Source organism: Pleurodeles waltl, chromosome 3_1, assembly GCF_031143425.1.
Source record: "Pleurodeles waltl isolate 20211129_DDA chromosome 3_1, aPleWal1.hap1.20221129, whole genome shotgun sequence".
Lineage (NCBI taxonomy): Eukaryota > Metazoa > Chordata > Amphibia > Caudata > Salamandridae > Pleurodeles > Pleurodeles waltl.
The window spans coordinates 700,469,058-700,490,793 of NC_090440.1; the positions used below are offsets into that span (position 1 = coordinate 700,469,058).

General features: G+C 46.1%; 1 protein-coding gene across 4 annotated transcripts in view; it reads right to left on the minus strand.

Moving 5' to 3' along the window:
• The window catches only part of TMEM234 (transmembrane protein 234), a 163,921-nt gene that overhangs the window by 92,794 nt on the left and 49,391 nt on the right, over nucleotides 1–21,736 (minus strand). For all 4 annotated transcript variants that reach the window (XR_011201406.1, XR_011201405.1, XM_069223355.1 and 1 more), the window contains exon 2: nucleotides 9,493–9,644. Coding sequence is in view for 2 of the 4 variants with exons in the window: in XM_069223355.1 (XP_069079456.1) it covers nucleotides 9,493–9,644 (152 nt within the window). In the remaining 2 variants the exon portion in view is untranslated. The remainder of the gene's footprint in view (nucleotides 1–9,492; nucleotides 9,645–21,736) is intronic.

Genomic DNA, 21,736 nt, shown 5'->3' on the forward strand with positions numbered 1-21,736 from the left:
GGTTACTGCAGCAACAGTAGCCGTAGCTACTGCGGATTTGGCAGCTTCATCAGCCAGTGTATTTCCAGCAACGTGTATTCCAATGCGCTGGTGTCCAAGTGTATGTACAACATGGACGTTTGGCAGCGTTTCCTATAGAACCCCTACTTTCCCTCACAGGAGTCTGTGTTTAATGGTGTTCCCATTAGAATCTCTGAACCCATTCTGGCACCAGTAATGCGGGTACTCATTAAAGGACTGGATACAATAATAAGAATCACAAACAATCAGTGTTAACTGTGCAGGATCCATATGTTACAGTGCCACCACCAGAGCCTTTAGCTCTGCTATGCAATCCCCTAGGGTTTGCGTGAACGTATGCTGTGGACAGAATTTATTATCCTCCATGTAGCCACTTACTACTGCGCAAGCTGCAGAGTATTGATGTTCTGTGCCAATTGCAGGCTGCGCTGAACCATCTTTGTACATGACTCTTCGATATTGGTCAATAGGAAGTGCATTTGCTGGAACTGGGTATTCTAGTTCATACTGCAAAAATTCTTGAGTTTGTAATTTTGGGTCAAAAATGTAGTCTACATCAGTGGCTGTCAAAGACGTTGCCGATTGAATCCAACATGCATGTAATGCTTTAGCGTTTGGAACGCTGGCTTTGGTAACAGCCTCAAGTGCTGGGATTGGAGAAACGACAATAATGCGTCTGCCTTGGGCTAGTGGTCCTTCTTTAATGACGGCCATCTGAACAGCAGTGAGAATTTTCTCAGTGGGAGCAAAGCGTTCTAATGCGGAGTACAAATGTGATTTGTATGCTATTGGGACTGTCTCACCCTCGTTGAAAGTTACATAGGTGAAACCTATGGCACCAGCAATTACTCTGATGACCAAATGTGTTTTGTTGTCCCTTGAGAGTAGGTGTTGTGCTGCAAGCATGTCTGTTTGCCAAGCTCTGAGAATGTGTGTGTGTTCGACTGTCCAAAATGTATTTGAAAGTCAGGACGTATTAAGTCATATAAAGGTTTTATGAGTGATGCATAATCAGGAATGTAAGTTCTGCCAACATTTAGAAAACCCAATAGGGTCTGGAGTTTTTTTAATGGTATTTCGAGGTTGTAACTGTGTGCATTTTTCTGAGAACTCTGGCGCTAGGCTCTTTCCTTCACTTGATAGCTCATTTCCCAGAAACAGAACGCTAAGGAAGGCTATTTTTGTTTTTTTTAAATTGAATTTGTAGCCGAACTTGGCAAATCGCACAACAATGTGGGCTACCCGTCTTAAATGTTGTAGCAATTCAACATCCGTGAGATAGATATCATCTACATAAGACAATGCTTCAGAGTCTATGTTGTGCAATATTGAAGTCACATGAGCTGCGAACAGTCCTGGACTGTTCTTGTACCCCTTGGGTAAATGACATTTTTTTCTGGGAGCCTAGTGCGCTGAAACTGGTTAAGTCTCTACTCTCAGGCGCTTTATTTTGGCAGAAGAAACCATTGGAAATGTCCAGTGTTGTTTTGTATTTTTTTACACACTATGTTGTTTGTTCATGAGTGCTGTGCTATGTGAGTTTTGTATAGCACATGTGCGTGTATGGCTGTTTAAATGTCTGTAGTCTAAGACTATGCTGTATGAATGGTCCAGTTTAGCTACTGGGAATAACAGATTATTAATTGGTGAGACACAGGGTTCGATTACGCCCTGGTACTCTAGTTGTGTGCGGATTTCCCTCACGGGTACTTTTGCATCATGTTTAATTGGATATTGGGATTGTGGTTGGGGCTGATTTTTTAATAGGGATTACATGATAAGGGGAATCTTTGTCCCATCCTACATAGTTGCGATATAACACGGGTGCCTGCGCCAATGCCCAATCAATGGCGTAGGACTCTGCAAGCTCCTCTGGAACAAGGGGCGAGAAACAAGGTTTAATAACATCTTTCCCATATGGGCATGTATGGAAAAATTCAGATGGCCAATCCTTTTTGGCCAGCAAAATATCATATATGTTTACGACGTGGTCCCAAAAGATCGCGTCCATTGTGCACTCAATGTTTCCTTCTAACTATAACGTTACTTTGTACACCCTATCACGTGTGGAGACATGCATGTCCGCAGTTTCAACTTGTAGGAAGTCATCAGTTGCTTTCACCTCCAGGTGCTCATGAATATTCCAGCAAACTATTGTGACCTCTGTCGCACTGTCTAATAGCACTAGTGCCCACTTCTTGTTCTTCAAGAGAGCCCTCTTCTTGAGTGGTATTTCGAACTGCAACTGCTGCCACTTTTTTCTTTTTGAATTGTGGTTTTTGTGGGGAAGTTTCTGTTCTTTTTTAACAGAAACTTCTGTTGAGCATTGCGATTCCTGTCTAGGTTTCATGTACTCAGTTCTTCACTCTGACTGCCCACCTCTCTCACTGCGTTTTTCTGATGAGTCCTGAAAGGAACAAGACTGGCGTGTATCAGTATATTGATATCTGTCAGGCGTTTTTATATTATCTCTATTGTTGAGATTATATCTATTCTGTGGGGTATCTGTGTGCGGAGATTCTCCCCTTTCTTTTTTAGGAGTGTGTTGTTTTTTATCCCAGTGTTCCTTAGTACCCTCAGGAGCTTGCTTGGTAGAATCTTTATTAGATGTACCTTGAAATTGTGGTTTTGTTGGCCCCAGACTATCTCGACCAATGCTGGAATAGGTCTCCGCGATAATCTTTGGCAGCTCACGTTCTTGATCCTGTGGAGAACAACCCGGAGCCGCAAGCGCACCGCTAGAGCGACCGCTTCCCCTTTAAAGTTAGTTAATATAATTGAGGATACTGTGGCGAAGTTGCCCAATAATTGCATCCCCATGTCCAGGGCAGCCCCATATTCATCGTGAATTTGTTTCAACACTTCTGGTAAGTTGGCAAGTGTCGGTGTACCATGTGCGGTAGTATAGAGCGTGGCAAATACCGCGCCCCATGTATTACAATTATCTACAGTGGGAACCATCCCAAATGGCAAGCACTTTGTCAATATTCTGTGTTTATCCTGAGGTCCCGTATGGGGAAATACTGCTTCCAGTGCGTTTATTTTTTTAGCTAACCAAAACGGAATTCCTTCTTGTTTGGCGGGTACTTTACCCATGATCAAATGTACAGTCGCAGGGTCAATGCCTGGCGTTACTGCACGTGGTTGCGCCGGAGCAACAAGTGCTGGGTTTGTGTTTAATGTTTGCATTACAAACTGTACTAGTCGTCTATATATTTCTGTCAGCTCAGCGTATAAGCAGCAGACTTCAGCTACCGTCAGGTTCACTGCAGCAGGGTGAGGTGTATAATTGGCCAATTTAGGCCAGGTAGGACCATCATTACTTAGAGGACCTAACCTAATGTGTAAAATTGTGTGGGGTAGGGTGCCATCAAGCCAATTATTATGATCCTGATAAGATAGAGGTATCCCTAGCTATGCATATGCTCTGTATTGTGCAGGTACGTTTGCAGGAGTATAATGATGAAATGTATTTGTGTTCCCAACAACTGCTGGAAATGTGACCCAAGAAAAAATAAAGTTCTGTTCTACAGGCTTGGTGAGCCTCATCAATAAATGTGACTGGACCCCCCCCGGGTCGTGGGTCCGTGTGCCAGTAAATGGGCAGTAAGAGGTGGTCGCATATTGACTGCAATTGCTACCTGTGGTGGATTCGCCATAGTCAGTGGAAAATTTCTTCAGAGATAAGCACACCAAGTGGGAGTTATCCTTTTAATAGTTCAAGCTTGAACAACCTACAGCGTTAGTTAGGTACTCCCTACTTAGCTGAGGAGGAAAATTCTCAATACCACGGACGTCTTGGTATATAGTAATGAGGTGTCTTTGTATGTTGTGAGAGAGAGATACTCAGGAGGACCCGAAAATTAGAGATTGACCCCACAGTGGGCACCATGTTGCGTAGGCTCTCATTAATGAGACTACTGGATTTGAGTGGCAGAATCACCTGCGGTGTGGGAGACTGAGTCTTAACCCACTACAAGTGACACCTGTCGCCCCAATCTGGGTTTTGCTCCGGCTAACTAGCAGTGCCTCATCTCTACCCAAGAGCAGGGATAATTGGGCAGCTGAGCGCATGACACAATTGACTCCTCAGGGAAATCGTGGTCACTCAGATCTCAACCGTTTCTCTCAGTTACATTAGTCTCACACATACAATGACAAGCAGAGGCAGTATATGTTTCAATAAGATTTTAATGAAGCGACTGCATCTTAGACAATAAAGCATGTACTGCAGTAACCAGGACTATAAAGCATGACAGGATTAAAATTAAAATGACGCATAGAAATAACGCTACCATATTGTCACTAGAGTTAATAGACAAATTTTACCTAGGCTATATTAGAGCACAGCGTGTTAAGCTCTAGTTCTGCCCTTCAGGTTCCCCTGGAAAGACATCATCCCCCATACCTGAGCAAAGGTCTGAAGTCTGCATAAGCATACAATCATGGTCATCTGGCTGGAATCTCCCTCTAACGTGTACGGGACAGGAAAGTGTTTTTATAATAAAACAGCTGATGTTCTGAGAAAATGTCCCTACGTAAGGATGTGAATATTTCTATGAACACCAGAGACAAAGCGTTACCACGTTTTACCGGCAACCTATCTTACTGCAGCCTTGAGGGAAGCACAGAGTGAACAAGAATGTCTTGTCTAAGAACGTAGTGCTGGCCTAGGCAAAGAACAGCTAAATAGAGAGAAATAAAACAAGACCGCAAAATGTGGCTATTGTTCGAATAATAAACGAAAGCTGAATAAAATATATCTAGGTTAAAGTGCACAGCGGCAGGCATAGTGTGCTAAAATAATGTGCATGGAGCTATAACTAAAATGGCTACACAACAATTCCAGCTCAAAGATTTGGGTTTGGCTAAGCCTATGTTGGAACTACACAATTTTCGTCAGTAACTGATGCTCCAACTATTGGTTTGTTTCTATGACCAATTTATAAAACTGCATCAGAAGATTAGGGAATGGAGGCAGGCAGCTGGATTGGGAACAAAAATGGCAATCTGGTCCTTAAAATTTCATTTACCTATGTGAAAATTGCTTCATGGCTTCTTCAGTTACAAGTAGTTTGGGGGTCTCAGAAACATACGATATGCACACTTTCTACAGGATACGCATAGGATATCTATTGGATCAAAACATTCTAGAATTTTGATGACATTACCTCTTCATCCCGTTCCTCGTTCCAGTTCTTACACAATGGACGTTTGACCACCTTCCACTACCAGGAATTCCTGTATCCAATCCACTTCCCAGAAAAATCTTTAGCAGACCCCAGGTAGGAATTCCTGTATCATCTACCCAGAAGACATCCTGTTTCTTTGTTTTTCTTCCCTGCAGGTGGTCTGTTATCCTTGGCTCAGTGTTACTTTGATCACCCACTTGCAATCTCAATTTTGTTTAGATCAGCAATTAAGATGATAATTATTTTTTCCTCAGAGTCTGTGTGCCTTGGACTGGTGTCTTAAAGGGGATAACCAAGAAAATTAAATATTTACTGTGTATGCTCAGGGAATAGAGCAATGCAATGAGAGGAGGAGGAGGAAGAGGACCTGTGATGGAAAATATCTAAGGCATTGAATTTTCCAGGGGGAGTTGGCTACATTGGGAGTAGGTTTTCTGAATGGCGATTGGGCAATTAGGTCTTTCTTTTCATTGAATGAGACCTTTACTTGAGTGTCAACCTTGGTCATAAAAAGAAGAACAATAGAAGGGAAAAGAGCTGAAAAAAACAACATCTTTCTCTCATCAGCTATTCTGATGAGAAAAAGGGGAGAGCCAGTATAATCAGATCCAGACATGCAGTTTCTCCAGTGCCGGATTTTTCTGAGAACTCAGATTATCTATTTGCCAGTGATGTGCAGTGGACAGTGGAGCATACAGTAGTAAAGACGACCAACATCATGTTTAAGAGGATGCAAATGATTCATAGTCTAGATCTCTAGAAGAAGTAAGGCCTTTCCACCAAGGCAAATATGTTTGTTTTAGAGAACTTGGACACCTTTTGGATTATCTGAGAGAAATTGTGGGTTTCCCAGAAATTATAACAGTGGAAGACTTAGCTTCTGGTCTTTGCCCTCAATGTGACAAACCTTCTGGCTCAGTTCTCCCTGTTCACAAAAGTAAGATGGATTGTTTAACTATTCACAGCTGCATGCAATAACTGTACACCATTAAAGATGTGCATAAAGTCATGCCACTCTCCCTTGGGACTGGCTGGGTGCTGTTAATATTCTGACATTGAGGACTAGAACATATGTAGCATATAAAGAACCATCACTGGTCAAAGATTTTGAGTTTCAGTCTGGAGCTGTGCAAAAAGAGGAGGACTGCTCTGATCTTGTAGGTCAAACAGAAAATCAGGCATGTTTCTTTTCTTTAATTGGCTGTGATGATCTTAGAACATCTGATTTGGTACTTAGCAAGTAGCTAGAAGACGACTACAGATAAGGTGAACTACTGGAGATCACTTATCTAATCATTAAACATGTCAGTGATTAGCTGTAGTAGATGTTTACAAAAGCCTTCAAAGACCGAAAAAAAGTTTTACTTTATAAGGGAAAATCCTTGGCTCCTTCTGTGGAGGGTGGGAGTCCATTAAGCAATCTTCTTGCTCATACAAGACACCCAGAAAAACATTTTGAGCCTTTACCCACTCAAGGTCTCAGAGTAGCACAGAGATCCTTAAGACCATGAATATCTCATGAATGACAGACAAATGGTAAAAATCACTATAGGTAGAAAAGCAAAGCAGACTCTAATTAAAGTTCATATAACACTGAAGTTCAAGTGAACAAAGATCAGGAACACCCTGTCACTATCACTTCACTACTTTGAGAGGCCTCTTAATTGCTGAGACCCACAAGAATTGTGATTAGAAAAATAAAACAAATCATGAAAGGTTTCAGCAACAGCTTCTCACTCTTGGACTTCTATGAAGCCCAGATAAAAAAGAACAATGAGCTGAGGGTAAGTTTATTAATATCAGGTGCTAACCAAGTGGAGAGTAAAATTATTGATTAAGAAAGCATGAAAGAAGAGATATCACTCCACTTGGATCATATTGCCAATAACTAATTTGTCTACCCCTTCCATCTCTCTAACAAACTACCTTTATTTTTTATAACGCAGCCATCTTCTAGACAGACCAGTAAAAACTGATTCTGACTGCTCTGGTGCAGTGCAGTATGATAAACAAGTTGGTGTAGGAATCCAAAACTTTCTGTCAGCATTGTAAACCAATGTTTCAGATTGTTGGATATTATTTGAGATGATTCAATAGACTTTGTCACTATGCGTCCAGAGTTGGGATACATGCCTAAGGACTAAGGAAGTCACAAGAAACAGATATAAGGCACATATTTTCTCTTAATGAATCACTACATTGCTTTAGAAGAAAACAGTGACTCCAGCTCCAAATGAAGAGCAAGAAGAAGAAACGTTTTCTATCCTGTTTCTATTAGAGAAAGTAACAGGAGGGTATCATACAAAAAACTGGATATAAAGTGAGACAGTATTTGGGTCGGAAATTCACATTTCAAGATAGATTGTTTAAAAAAAAACAAAAAAACTTTATAGTCCACACAAGCAAATTTCTGGAGACCTTCAGTGCACAAGAAGCCTATCTCCAAATACGGATTAATCAGAATTATCATACAGTTCTATGATCCGCAGTAAAAGATTACCATTTTCAAATTTGTGCACACCTGTTTAGTTGCAAATCTGCTATCAGCATATTAACTAAAGTGATGGCACCACTGCTGGTCCTACTATATGGGGTGCACATTCTCTTACACACTTTCATGGATAAGTTAAGATATATTCTGCTTCATGGGGTGAGGCAGTAAAGGACATGAAGAGAGTCAGACCAGGTCGTCAGAGCATCAGAGAACAGCTTTCTTTGTGACTGGAGATTCAGTACCAATTCTCCCACAAAAACCTCAAAAGATGACAAAGGTTTTGGCTGGCATGCAACTCTAGAGAACAGGATGTTACAAGGCCCAGGGAGATGCAGGAAAAGACGTTCTTCACATCAGAAGGCACTAGAGGCCATTTGTTTGGCTTTGTTGGGATAAGCGACTGTTCTGTGGGGGAAAGCGGTACTAGTCATGACAATGTCACTTCAAAGTCCTGTAACAGCAGGCAGAAGAACTCACTTTTAGGCACTGGCAAAAATAACAGATTCCATTCTTCGTGGGTAAGATTCTGATTTCCCTCAGTGCCTCAGGGGAGTTAAAAGCTCTTTCCTGGAGGTACCCTTGTCTTATAAAGTTTTCTGACAGATTAGTGTTGAGTTTGGGGACTTCTTTTGTCCTAAGGTGATATCTGCTTATCATATGCAGCAAAGACTGTCCCTGTGTGAGTTCTCTCTGAAATTGACCTCTGAACAAATTTTACTTCATTTCTCCATACACTTCTTGTATTGGTGGCATGGGTCAGAATAGATTTTAATAGCAATACTCAGCTGCAGGTTGCTTACCACACAAATATAAGGAGATTCACATTTAAAATTTTGAAATTCAAGGAATGCATTTATTAACATTTAGTACCTTTAGGGAACAATGTATAGGGCAAACCAAAGAGGAAGGCAAATTAACTTTGGTTTGTGTTTACATCTAGCGCAAAATACGGTTTTCGCAAAAATACTTATCCATTTTATCAGAGACTGAGTGAGATCTCATTAATTTTTATTACTACGTGCCCTAATTTCCGTTTCTGTATTCCTGTGCAAATAAAACCCGCGTGGCCATTTAAAAAAACGTATATTCTTTATTCATTTATTTTGTTACTTATGCCTCTGCTGTCCAAAATAAAAAGACAATAGTGAGGGGTGGATTATAGGAAGGCTCTAGCAAAGTCTCACACAAATATCAGTGAAAAAGAAAAATCATTCACCAGAACAACAGGGGGGCTGGCAGATGGACAGCAGGAGCGGCTGCTGCATGTTGTTCAAGGAGTTCTACTTTCTGGAAAATGGCAAAAGGAAACCACATCAAAAGCAGGTAAATATAATAGGGGCAAATGGCAAAAGGCAGATCAGAGTTTGGACTCAAGAAAATCAGCAATTAAATTTGAGATATTTTGCCTTGTCAATGAATACTTAATACACTGCAATTTTATAGTTCAGATTTTGTGTCAAAGGTTTAAACTGAGAAGGCCAAAGACTGCAGTGCTATATCAACAACAGTTCTGAATCCATACCATGTGCAAGCTTCCTCTAAAATCATATCAAGGACTGGATAAGTGCAAGACCTCATAACATGACAGAGTAAGACACAACTCTAAACTCAGACCCAGCACAATCTCTTACCATGGCACAGGTACAGCTCTAACTAAGGTCTTGATAAAACTCATGCACTATTATAGAACAATTACTGTAGCATATAGAAAGAAGGTATGCAGCCAGTAGCAAAGCAAGTTAAATGAATACATTTAGACAAACATATAGCTTCTCAGCCGAGTACCTTGTAATTGAGCACCAGAAACTTCATCTCTTCCAGCAGCTGCAGAATCCAGCGGTCTTTCTTTATCTTTTCCAGTCCCTCACTTCCAGCTTTCAGGAATGGGTTGGTGACACCCCACAGGATCCCAACCAGAACCATGCAAACAAGCTCAACTGAAACAGAAAAACACAATATTACTTATCATCCCCTAAAGATTCCTGAAGTACACGTTGGCTTGTGCTGCTGAATACCATAAAGTGATCAAATGGCCATCGGTCCACTTACAAGTTTCTTTCTAACCTCACCCAAAGAATCTGGGGACAACTTGTTCTGTTGCCTGTAACAGTGGAAGGAGACTGACGAAGAATGGACAGATTTTCAAACTGTCTCTTGCTTTTCATTTGTAAAATACCTGAATTCAACGACAGATTTTTTGTATCACTTGCCTTTTTAATGTTTAGATATTTAGGCCCTCATTACGACCCTGGCGGTCTTAAGACTGCCACATTACGATGCAACGGTAGTGCCGCAGTCGGACTGCCAGCACCGCCAGTTTTCCTCCACAGGATTGTCTGGTGGTCCTAATCCGATTACGACCCCCCTCTCGCCTTCAGTTTCATGGCGGTAACCCCGCCACGAAAGGGCTGGTGGAGAAGGGGTGCAGGGTGCCCGGGGGGGGCCCTGCACTGCCCATGCACTTGGCATGGGCAGTGCAGCCCCCTCCCGCCAGCCCCGTTGCAAAGTTCTCTATCTGCTTTGCAGACAGAGAACTTTGCGATGGGTGTTAGTGCACCCTACGCTCTACAGCTTTGCCACTGGCTCTATTACGATCCAGCAACAATGCTGTAGGCCGTTTCCTGCAGGGCCAGTGGGCAACCATTCTGTTTCCGCCTACTGACCGAGCAGGAAACTCGTGATGGGGCTGGCTGGGAGGCGGCTGTACTGGCGCAACCTACCTGTTGGAACTTCAGCGGACGGGCTTTTAGGCTCGCTGAAGTCGTGACGACCCACTTAGTGTCTCAACATTACTGACACCTTGAAGGTGGCAAATGAAGTGCTGGTCATCATTTTGAAGGGTCTAAATAAGGATAAAGTTAGCAACAGTTGGAAAAGGACAGGCCTGCAAAAGTGTACAGGGATCGCAAGTTGCCATGCCAAGTGTGAGTGGTTTCTCCACATCTAGTTTATTCTTTGCTTTCTGGTACTTGGTGTTTAACTTTTTCCTTTATTAGTTTGAGACCAAAAGGGTTAGAATGCAAAAGAAAAACTGGCTAAGCTGGTCACACTCGACATGATACAATGTGAAATCATGGGAGTGGGCAAGCTACTCACACTTCATAATGAACTATTTGAGTACTGGGTTTGTTACTCACTCTTGGTAGAGGACAAATAGCTTGTTAGCCTGGATGAGCAAATAACGCCAGATAGAAAGCCAACAAAGGTCTTTGAAATGGGTCAGCTATTGGCACAAGTCATCCGAAAGCTTGATTCATCAGAAAGTGGCCAGATTCTTACAACTTTTATTGAACAGCTAAGCCCTCCGATGCTGTGTACGTTTTTCAACCAGATATGGAGCAATTTTCAATCTTGTGACTGGGCCAAGGGTGGAGTATTAATGAGTCCAAATTAATCTACTACTACACTCAAGGACGTAATCTGCTTCCTCTTCACCTCAAAATATACAACAGTACAATAGCATTAGCAATTTCTTCTACTTTTTAAAATTAGACTTTGAAAATAATACTTGACATCGTACTCAATAAAGAAATCTATAAGATTTATTATCCTCCCTTAATGTTTCATAGAGGTTGATCACTAGTACTAGCAGTGCCTCATTTATCACTAAAACCAGCTCTATAAATACAGTAGTTCTAAAAAAAACCTAAAGAAACACCACACACACTGCAACGATCAATAAAAGAAGCAGTATGTCTACTTCAACAGGTATGATAGGAACAGTAGAATAAGGTATCACTAGCCACAATAACGTCCTAAGAGGGAATCCGCTAGCATCAGAAAAGAAATGGATATCAATGCCCTACCTTTATGTACACAAGTCATTTGTAATATCTTCTCCACTTTCCTCTCATTTGTCCTCACTCTGGAACATATGCCCCAATCCTACTCTGTGACTCCACAATGCACAACGTATTCTATTACCATAACCGAAACCAAACCCTTTACCTAACCCCTCTCATCACTCTTTTTAAACCCTAACCTTTATCAATTTGTTAGGGTTCAATATTTTTATTGATTTTCAACGAAGCTTTTACACCACTTTAGTTGCCCTTTTAAACCCCTCCATTCCCCATAGAACTCTATTCTGTCAGTGTGGGTTAAAGAAGACATGTCCCCACCTCTAGACTTTTCATTCTAGTCAGTCTCTACCCCTTGCATTAACTTACCTTATTCGATTCCCCAGTGGGTTAGTGTGCATGTGCTTCACTCTAAAATGTTCCGGACTCGCAGACAACAAGGACAGGTCAGCTTTGTGAATTCTTTAGCCATATAGCCCATTACCAACTTCCATTGTTTACAAAAAGTCTTCTGCTTACTACCTGGGAGAGTTTTCTCATCGTCAGTCTCTACTAAACTTTTCGCAGCTGCATGGTAACTTGGGTATTAACTGTGTGCCTCAATGTGAGTAGTGTCTGTTTCAATGCAAGGAACAAGTGGAATATGAGCTTACCCTGGTTTGCGTGCGGGGGGTAGATTAACTCTGCAGGTGAGCCCAGTGAGATCACCTCTGGGCACTTTTTCTAAAGCGGATCCCATAATGCCCTCAATCGCTATTAAGACCTCTTTGCAGGATACTGGGCAAGGCCATAGTGTATGATTCAGTGTGACAGTTCCCCTACATTCCTTACATCATTAATTTGGATCTGTTTGGGCTATTCTGTGTAATTTGTCTGGGGTACTGAACCATCAGTATAATATGTTTAACAGTGTCCCTTTGCATCTGTGTGTGTTGCAAAGATGTATGACCTCACCTTATATCTTTCGACAGGTCATCATCTAGGTGTATCCCTAGTTCCTTCTCTCATACTGTTTGATGCTGTTTGTTGCACACGTCTGGCCTGGTTCGTAATTTGGATATGGTGGAGACAGCTTACTTTGAGAGGTTTTTCATTGAGGGGAACATATCAAAGTATGCTGGTTTCATTCCTTCCTTAATTTGGGGATGCATGATGCCTCTCTTGCCAATGTCAATAAATGTTTGCATTCTGCAAAACCAGTCATCCTTTACTTGCTGGAACAACCAGACCATTCCTTTCTGAAACATAACTTGCAGCGAACAGCGCCCTCCCCATATACCATAACCCAACACTTCTCATGCCTTGGGAGAAATAGGGTTTCCCATGTCGAGGTGAGCAGGAACATCATCAGCGCTTGTGCTGCTATCTATCGTGCTTGTTGACTGAATGCTTTTTGGCAGGCAGGGAACCTGCCCTGCCAGTATTTTTTCTTGTTGACACGGTAGGGAATCTTAGTTGCACTGCCTGGTCTGAAATTTGCATGCCTTCCTTTGGGTTTGTAGATACCTTTGCCTCTTCTGCAACATGAGTAATCCTGGCATCTTAGTTGCGGTTTTTAATAAAATCTCTCGTAATACAGAGGGGAAGGGCCTCAAAGATTAACAGAGTATTCAAGAGGACCAACATCTTTACTGCTGTGATGCCCAAGAAATGTGCAGTGAGCTTCCAGCTCCCATTTGGTTTCAAGAGAATGGTCATATTCTTTACTCTGATTTCTGGGGGCCTGCAAGATAAGTGTATGCCAAGCTAGAAAATGGTAGTCCCCCACTTTGTAAGCGGGGTCGACTGTTAGCTCCCTCATTTACGTCTTGTCGCATGACAGGTTGAATCCCTCGGACTTTGTTGTGGTAATTTTGAAGCCTAATATTTTCTCGAAATTTTGTAACTCCACAAGGTTAGTAATGACATCAGGGACTCCACCACCAAGGCAAGGATTTTGTCAGCACATATGGCTAATTTGAATTAGTCTGGGCATAGTTTGATTACTTTTATGGCACTGCCTATTCTAATATGTTGAGCAAGAGACAGCAAGAAAAACACATAGTTAAAGGGGAGAGATTGCTCCCCTGCTTCGTCCCCTTGCTATTTGGATTTTTTTTTAAGGTTTCAGTTGACTCACAGACTAGCTGTAGAGGTGTGATATCTTGCTAATGTCCATCTTAGGTCTTGCCTTTTCCCACATTTTTAAGTCAGTCTCCTGAAAAAGCCACGTCCACATCCAATCAGAGGAGGACTTTTCTGCATATTTTGTGTGGCTGTGCTGTTTTACAATGCTATATTGCTTATGCAAAATCTGCTCTGAGCTTTTTATGGATCAAATCTGAAGAAAATGCAACCACTGAGATACAAAAGTTCCAGTTCGGCATACAGAAGTCCATCCACTGAGTCCCTGTTCTATTGCCAAAAGGGACCTCCCCGTCTGCCTCCTCCTTGCAACCAGAAGGACAGGTGGCCAACGCACAAAAATCTGTTAAGCTCCGAGCTCCGTACATGGTAAAACAAAACATACAAATAACGAATAATACACTAACTGTGCTTCCCCCCCAAGAGGCCGTGCCCTTCTCCCGTCTCCCCGTTTTCCCGCTCTTCCCCCTCACTGAATTGCCCTAGTCCTCCCCAAACTCCCTCAGGACGGGCACGCTCACAGAGGTTCAAGTCAGCCCCAATACTCTCAGATAAGCCGGGCATGTCAACTCATTAAATTCTGTGGATAAAATCTGAAGGAACGGTCTCCATAGTGTGCCCAGGTCACCCACTCGCTGCTGAGAGGCCAGAGTAAGCTTCTCCATTGCCAGAATGAACCACAGCTTCTGCAGCCAGGACATACGTCAGTACCCCGCCCGTGCCCCACAAAGCTAGTATCAACTGCAGCGCCGCATTGAGGGCCAGGGCCTTCTGCCGCCCCTTTAGCGATCGCAGGGGAAAGGTGAGGGGATTGGGTAGACACAGCAGGACGTCCAATGGAAATCTAGGAATCTCGGTATGGAATGCTTTATCAATATCGTCTATAATGCTCTACCAATTTCTTTTGAGCTTGGGGCAATGCCAGACCAGATGCACAAAGGTACCCGGGCCACCACACCCCCTCCAACAAAGGCTAGACTTGGTGGGGTACCATGCGTGTATCCTTGCTGGGGTATAGTACCAGTAAGAGGCCACTTTATATGCTGTCTCCGTCCCTGCTGCGTTATAGGCAGTATGATGTATTCTATAAAAGATATTGTCCCATTCCTCTTCAGAAAGCTCCCTCTCCAGCTCCCTCTCCCATCTCAACTGCCCCTTAGACTTAGGCGGACGCCCCTCCCCCTGCAGAAGCCTATAAAGTTCTGAAATTACTCGTCTATCATCCTTCTTCCTCAGGAGCCATTTCTCAAACGGCGTGAGCGGCCTATCCATTAATGCTCTATTAGCCGGCAAAAGGGCCCAGTGCCGCACCTGATAGTACATCAGCCTATCCGCCTCTGTCAAGCCATATGTCTCCCTCATCTGGTCGAAGGGAATCACTCCTTGCTCATCAAAAAGGCTCCCCACCCTCTTACAACCCCCATCATACCAACGGCGCAAACTTTCCACGTGGAGACCAGGCTCAAAATCTGGATTCGCGCCTATCGGAGTCATCGGGGACGGAAACGACGTAAGCCCCGACCGACAAGCCACAACGTCCCATACACGTAACGTTGCTCCCGTAATCGGGGAGGAGTAGAGGGCCCCACCCTGTGACGCCGCCGGAGCCAGGGCTCCTTCCAAATATGAGAGCCCGCCACCGCCTGATCCATAAAGCACCAATGTTTCTCAGTAAGTGGGCGACTCCACTCTAAAAGAAAACGCAACTGTGTCGCCTAAAAATATCGCAAAAGGCAGGGTACCGCCAGCCCCCACTCCCCCTTAGGGCGGTACAAAACCCGTTGCGGGAGGCGTGCCGGTCGACCATCCCAGATAAATCTCAGAACTGCCGATTGAAGAGTCGCTATCGTCCGAGGCGGTGGAGTCAGGGGAAGTGCCTGGAACACATAAAGTATACGCGGCAAGACTGTCATCTTCACCACCGACACCCTACCCAGCCAGGAAGGTTTATGTTTCCCCCAAGATTCCAGGTCCCGCTGCACCTCACGAACTAACTTCGTGTAATTCAAGCTCGCCGTCTTTGCAAAGGAAGACGCCAGGTCAACCCCCAGATAGGAAAGGAGAGAGGTCGACCAGAGAAAGGGGTATCAGGCTCTCAAGTCCTCCTCATGCTCCGAGCTTACAAACAAACTAAGGACCTGGGACTTCTGCATGTTCACCCGGAATCCAGAGACCCGGCCGAACTCAGCAATTCTCTCCATAAGCGCAGGCAACGAAGTTGCGGGCTCCGCCAGGGTAAGGATCATATAATCTGCATACAAGGTAATGAGATGGTGATCACCTCCGAACTTCACGCCAGAAACCAAGGGGCTGTCTCGTAGACGCTGCGCAAAGGGCTCCATATATAGCGCAAAAAAGAGAGGAGAGAGCGGGCACCCCTGTCGAGTCCCTCGTCTGATGGGGAACGGCAGAGAAAGCGTACCATTAACCCGGACCGGTGCCCTAGGAGACTGATAGATACATCGGATCCACGCCCTAAAACCGGGGCCTAGTCCATAACGCTCCAACACCCTAAAAAGATACGGCCAATGAACCCTATCGAACGCCTTCTCTGCGTCAATAGAGAGGAAGAGTGCCTCCCTGCGGGATCGATCAGTTTTATCTATCAAGTGAAGAAGCCGCTTAGTGTTGTTGCTGCACTGTCGGTGCGGTATAAAACCTGCCTGGTCCGGATCAACAAGACCCGGCATATAGAAATTAAGGCGGTGGGCGAGTATTCCAGTGAATAGCTTGGCATCTATATTCAGGAGCGAAATCGGCCTATACGAAGCGCACTCCTCTGGGTCTTTCCCAGGCTTATGTATAACTGCAATGGTAGCGTCTAACATACTGGGCGCTAGGACTTCCGCCGTCCGGAAGGAGTTGAAGAGCCGCACCAAAAGCGACACGAGTTCCGCGCAAAAGATCTTATAAAAAAAGCGCTGTAAAACCACGGGGCCAGGGGACTTCCCAACCTTTAGGCGTGAAATCACTGATATGACGTCTTCCGTCCTTATAGGCTGGTCCAAGGAAGACGCCTCCCTCTCACCAAGAGGAGTAATTGCTATGCCCTTCAGGAATATATCCAGAGCCGCACTGCCCCGATCATCTGCCGCCTATAACCCCCGATAGTACTCCGCAAACGCCTCCGCAATCTGATCACTCGTTCACACCCCCCCCCCCAAAGGGGAACGGACCGGTTTTATTGTCGACACTGAGCGTTGTGCTCGCAACCGGTACGCCAAAAGCTTCCCACACCTATTGATCCCAATGTAATATTTATGCTTGAGACGCACTATTGCATACTCCGCCCTGTCCCAATCTAGCTGTTTCAACTGTTGCCGCGCCTTCTCCAACTCCCGCCAGATTCTAGGCACACCAGTGGACTTATGGGAGCGCTCTAGTACCACCACCCTCCGTTCCAGCTCCTCCCTCATCTCTCTCCTTGCTTTATTGTCTCTAGCTGACAGCGACATTACCTCCCCCCTCAGCACCGCCTTCAAAGCCACCCACAGAGTCTCCAGACAGGTGCTCCGGTCGTCATTGAAACTAAGATAGTCCGTGATCACACGCCAGAGTGACTCCTCCGTTGCCCCGTTCTGCAGTAACGAATCCCTAAAGCGCCACCTCGGAGTACCTACCCGGCCCATGTCCATAGTGACCTCTACAGTAATAGGAGCATGATCCGTCAGAGCCCGAGGCTCAATCGTGGTCACCCTAACTCGGGAGATGAACTCCTAAGAGGCCAGAAAAAGGTTGATCCGTGCGTACGTCTTGGTCGCCGCTGAGTAAAAGGAATAATCCCGAAGTGTAGGATGCGCCTTCCTCCACACATCCTCCAAACCACTCTCAGCCAGCCACTGTCGCCCCGCAGCTGTCAACGCCCCAGTCTGCCCAAAACGGTGTCCAGAGCGATCCAACTCATTATCCATCACCAAGTTAAAGTCACCTCCCACTAAAATGGCGACATCTGGCGAGTTAAGCATCGGAGAAACAACCTGTCTCAGGAAGGTTTCTTGCTGGGCATTAGGAGCGTACATGGAAGCAATAGTAAAGGAGAAGGCCCCCACTCGTATTCTAATAGCCAGAAACCTGCCCTGCACCTCATGTATTTTTGCTACCACTTCCCCAGAAAAAGTCCTCGAAAGCAGTATCGCTATCCCAGCGTGTTTTGTGGCGACTGAAGACCAGAATTGCCTAGGTAACCACTTTGAGCGCATGCGAAATGTGTCCTTGTGCAATAAATGCGTCTCCTGTAACAAACAGATATGACTCCCAGACTTCTCGAGACCTGACAGGATCGCCAACCTCTTAGTCGGGCTGTTAAGCCAGCGGACATTCAAGCTTAGACATTTAATAGCCATGCATCCTACAAGGAAGATCGCTCAGGAGGGGAGGGGCCCAGCGGGGAACCAAAGCCCAGAACAGCACCTAGGCCACTCCAAACAACAGGGCCAGTCCGCTAAGACACCCAGTGAACAGAATCTCGGGGAAGCACACCAACGTACAACCTTTACGCACAACAGGTGCTCACAACATAAAAGTCCTCTCACACTCATCTCCAAAGAGGTAAAGTCTCAACAGGGGCAGCAGAACCACTCAAGTTCGTCGAGCAAAGTCCAATGACTCCACCGCCCAGGCCCCTCTCAAACGGCCGTTAGGCCTAAATTGATGCGACCCATTTCAGTCCAGCCATCCTCGGCCGCCCCCCCTTAAAACACTGGTCCCAGCGGCTACGCTACTCAATGCAGATTGCCGTTCCAGCGCCTGCTCTGACGTTGTAGGGCGCTGCTGCTTCCTCCTTCTCTCCTTTCGCCGCCAGCGCGGGCAGTCCCCGCCAGCCGGCACCACCACCTGCGCCAGCATCCCGGCTATCACTCTCCAGGCGCAGAATCCGTCTCGCCTCCGATACTGACTTCACTTGCCGAAGCTGATCCTTCCATCGGAATACAAGGCGGAATGGGTTACCCCAAGAATAAGACACGTTGTGCGCTCGCAAATGCTCTGTAATGGGCTTAAATTCTCGCCGCCTCTGCAAAGTCCGGATCGAAAGGTCCTGAAATAATTGGAGCGTGTGCCCTCTAAAGTGGACCTGCGGAAGATTGCGAGCTCGCTGCAATATGCTTTCTTTAAGCCTGTAGCAGTGGACACATGCCAGAATATCTGGCGGACGTTCCCCGGCCCCACCAGCGCGGCCCACTCGATGAACTCTATCCAGCGTAATCTCCCGGGTCGCCTCCAGGCCAAGGACTGAGCGGAACAGCGCCACCACAAAGTCTCCAGTGTCTTCCTTCTCAGCCCCAATCGGCACTCCTCTGATGTGAATATTATGTCTTCGCGACCGGTTCTCTAAGTCCTCCACCGCAATCTGAAGGAGATCCTGCTGCTCCCGCAGACGTATGAGCTCCTGTTGCATGCCTGCCACCTCCTCACCGCAGGAGATCTCATCATCCTCAACCTGTGCCACCCGCTCACCCAGGGACGTGACCTCCACTTGCAGCTCCTTCACCTCTTGAAAAATGTCCCTACGGAGTTCCTGCAGATCACTCCGGAGCGAGTCGAGCAAGGAGGTAAGGAAGCCCTTCGTAACTGGGGCCCCCTCGTCCTCCTCCATCTCCCCTCGTACCTCTGGAGACTTCGTCGCAGGCGGCCCTTCAGCAGCTCCGCCCGGCACCAGGCGGGCTCCGGTCAGCATTTCTCTCACTGTCCGGTCCCGCTTGGGCTTGGAGGCCGCCATCACGCCTGGTACCCTACTGTGACCGTGCAATCACTCCAGCAGGGGCCTCCTCGCCTTGTCCTACGGGGGGCCAGGCCACCACAGGCCTCGTGTTACTGCCAGCAGCCACGGATCTCTCCGCTCCCAGACTCTCTCAGGCCAATCGCCACTCAATTGCTTCCCCCAGCTCCAGGTAGGGCCACCGTGGGCCGACCGCACCGCCGACCGGTGGCTCAGCCCCTCCGTGCCCCTGTAGGCTGCACCACTCCGGTGCAGGAGCAACCCAGGAGAGCTCTGGCCCGCCCGCCCGCCAATTCATCTGGAGGCCCCACCCTCCAGGGGGGCCAAGCAAGATGACTGTGCCGACCTCCAGGGGTCCCCCGGCGCATGACTCCGCACCAGGCCCCGGCATGGTCCCTGTTGCGCTCCGGCACCACAGGACCCTCCTGGGCCACTGCCGCTTCACCATGGGCGGCCGACAGACTGCTGCCAAAGAGCACGGGCTCAGGCCGCTAGGCTCCGCGCCGCCACCCCTCGCTGCTGAGGGCGTCCCCGACTCCCTCCGGGCACCCGCCGCTCCACAGCATCGGCCGCTAAACCAGGGCACCCCGGGCCATCAAAATCCGGGGTCGCAAGGTGATCTCTGAGGCCTGGGCGGTGGAGCTCGGACAAACGCGTCCGCTCACGCCCTTCCTCTGAGCTTTTTAGCAACTGCCTTTCTCAGCAGTTTCAACTATGTCACTTCTGCAATGAATCACCCTCTAAAATCTGCCTATAGAGTATCCCACATAGTAGAATAACTTTGTTAATGTCACTGATTTGGAGCGAGTCATTGATTTCTTGTGTCAAGTTTGTGAAGATCACAGGTCCCTAAAGAGGGCTCTGTTTAGTTTCCAAATGCCCCATCCCTTTTACTGCTCTCCCCGCATCATGCAAGAGAACATGTTACTAAGCTGTGATCAGAGAAGGTCAGGGGCTCCTCATCCATGTCCTCGGCTTGGACAAGCAAGTTTTTTTCTATGAGGTGGTCTAAGCAGGCACGGATGTTGTGTACTACTGGAGCGTGTGCAAAGTCCAACTGTAGTGGGTGTCTGTCACCATATGTTGACAAGTGTTGTGTCCTCAAGCCATCCTCTAGCTCTGGGTGAATGGCTATTGTTACTCCATATCTGTATTGGGTCTTGTTTCTCTTTTGGTCCATCACCACATTTAAATCTAAGATGTTTAGGTTTAAGATCATTCTGCTAATGCTTTATTGTGCCTATTACTGCATATAGAGAGGTTTCTTGCCCCATGTTAGGTGAGTAGATGGACATTAAGGTTTAATGGGACTCATCTCTGTGTCCCTATACTGCTACCCACCACCCACCCCAGTCCCACAATTGTGTGTCCCTTTTTTTGCTTTACAGTGAATTGAACGTTTTTGTGTCCCTATATTTCTACCCCCTCAGCTTGACCACCTCTCGTATTATGTCCCATGGAATGAGCTGCTACTGCTTGGTGAATAGCCTTTTGTTTAAATATATTTCCTCTTTTCCATTCTGCTCATTCCTGAGAGAATAATGGTCCTTTGCCTCGGTCTCATCTGGCTCTTTCACACCCCTGATGAATCTTTGGAGCTGTTGAATGCTATTCTTGTTGCATTGAAGTATTTTCTTCTCATCTTGGCTGTTGTTCGTACAGCTGTGCTACACCTCTTTTGAGCTGGGACCATGCAGCCATCTTCCCTTTCTGGACTCACTTGAATAGTTCTTGGTGGTTGAGCTCTAGATTCAGAATGTCAGAGACTTCTTTCAACAATTTAGTCAATCACCTGTTATTTTTCCAGCAGACGCTGGGGTGAAAAGGGTGTCCCTATCTATATCTTATTTCCAATTTTCATGAGAGACATCATACTGGTCTAAAATGATTCTTTTCCATAATGTGCTCATAGATAAGCTTTGGAACACCTGTATTACTTTCCCACTGAATAGATTAATCATCCGCTTTTCTTCGAGGTCATAGTTGTGTAGCCTGGGGGGAGTAGCTCTTCTATCATGCCCTGGTACCGCCCTCTGTGCCCCATCTATATTTATAGGGCAGTCTTTCAGATCTTATCGGACGGCTTGGCAGAGATCCTGGACTTATATTTTGATGTTCCTAGGGCTGCGGAGGTGTCAGGGCCCAGGACTACAAATAGGAACAGGATATGTGACACCTTACGGGGGCAGGCCCTCTACTGTTGGATGTGGAGAAGATCCAGAGTGGAGGAGGTGGGGGAGCGGAGCTGGTAGAGCACCTGGTGGGATCTCTATGCGCGTCCCCCCGACCTGAAGACATACGATGACCTGCTGGGGCAGACCCTGGTCCCGCAGGGCTCTCCTCTGCCCCTGGGGGCATCATGGCGAGAGACAAGCCCTCTGCCTCAACA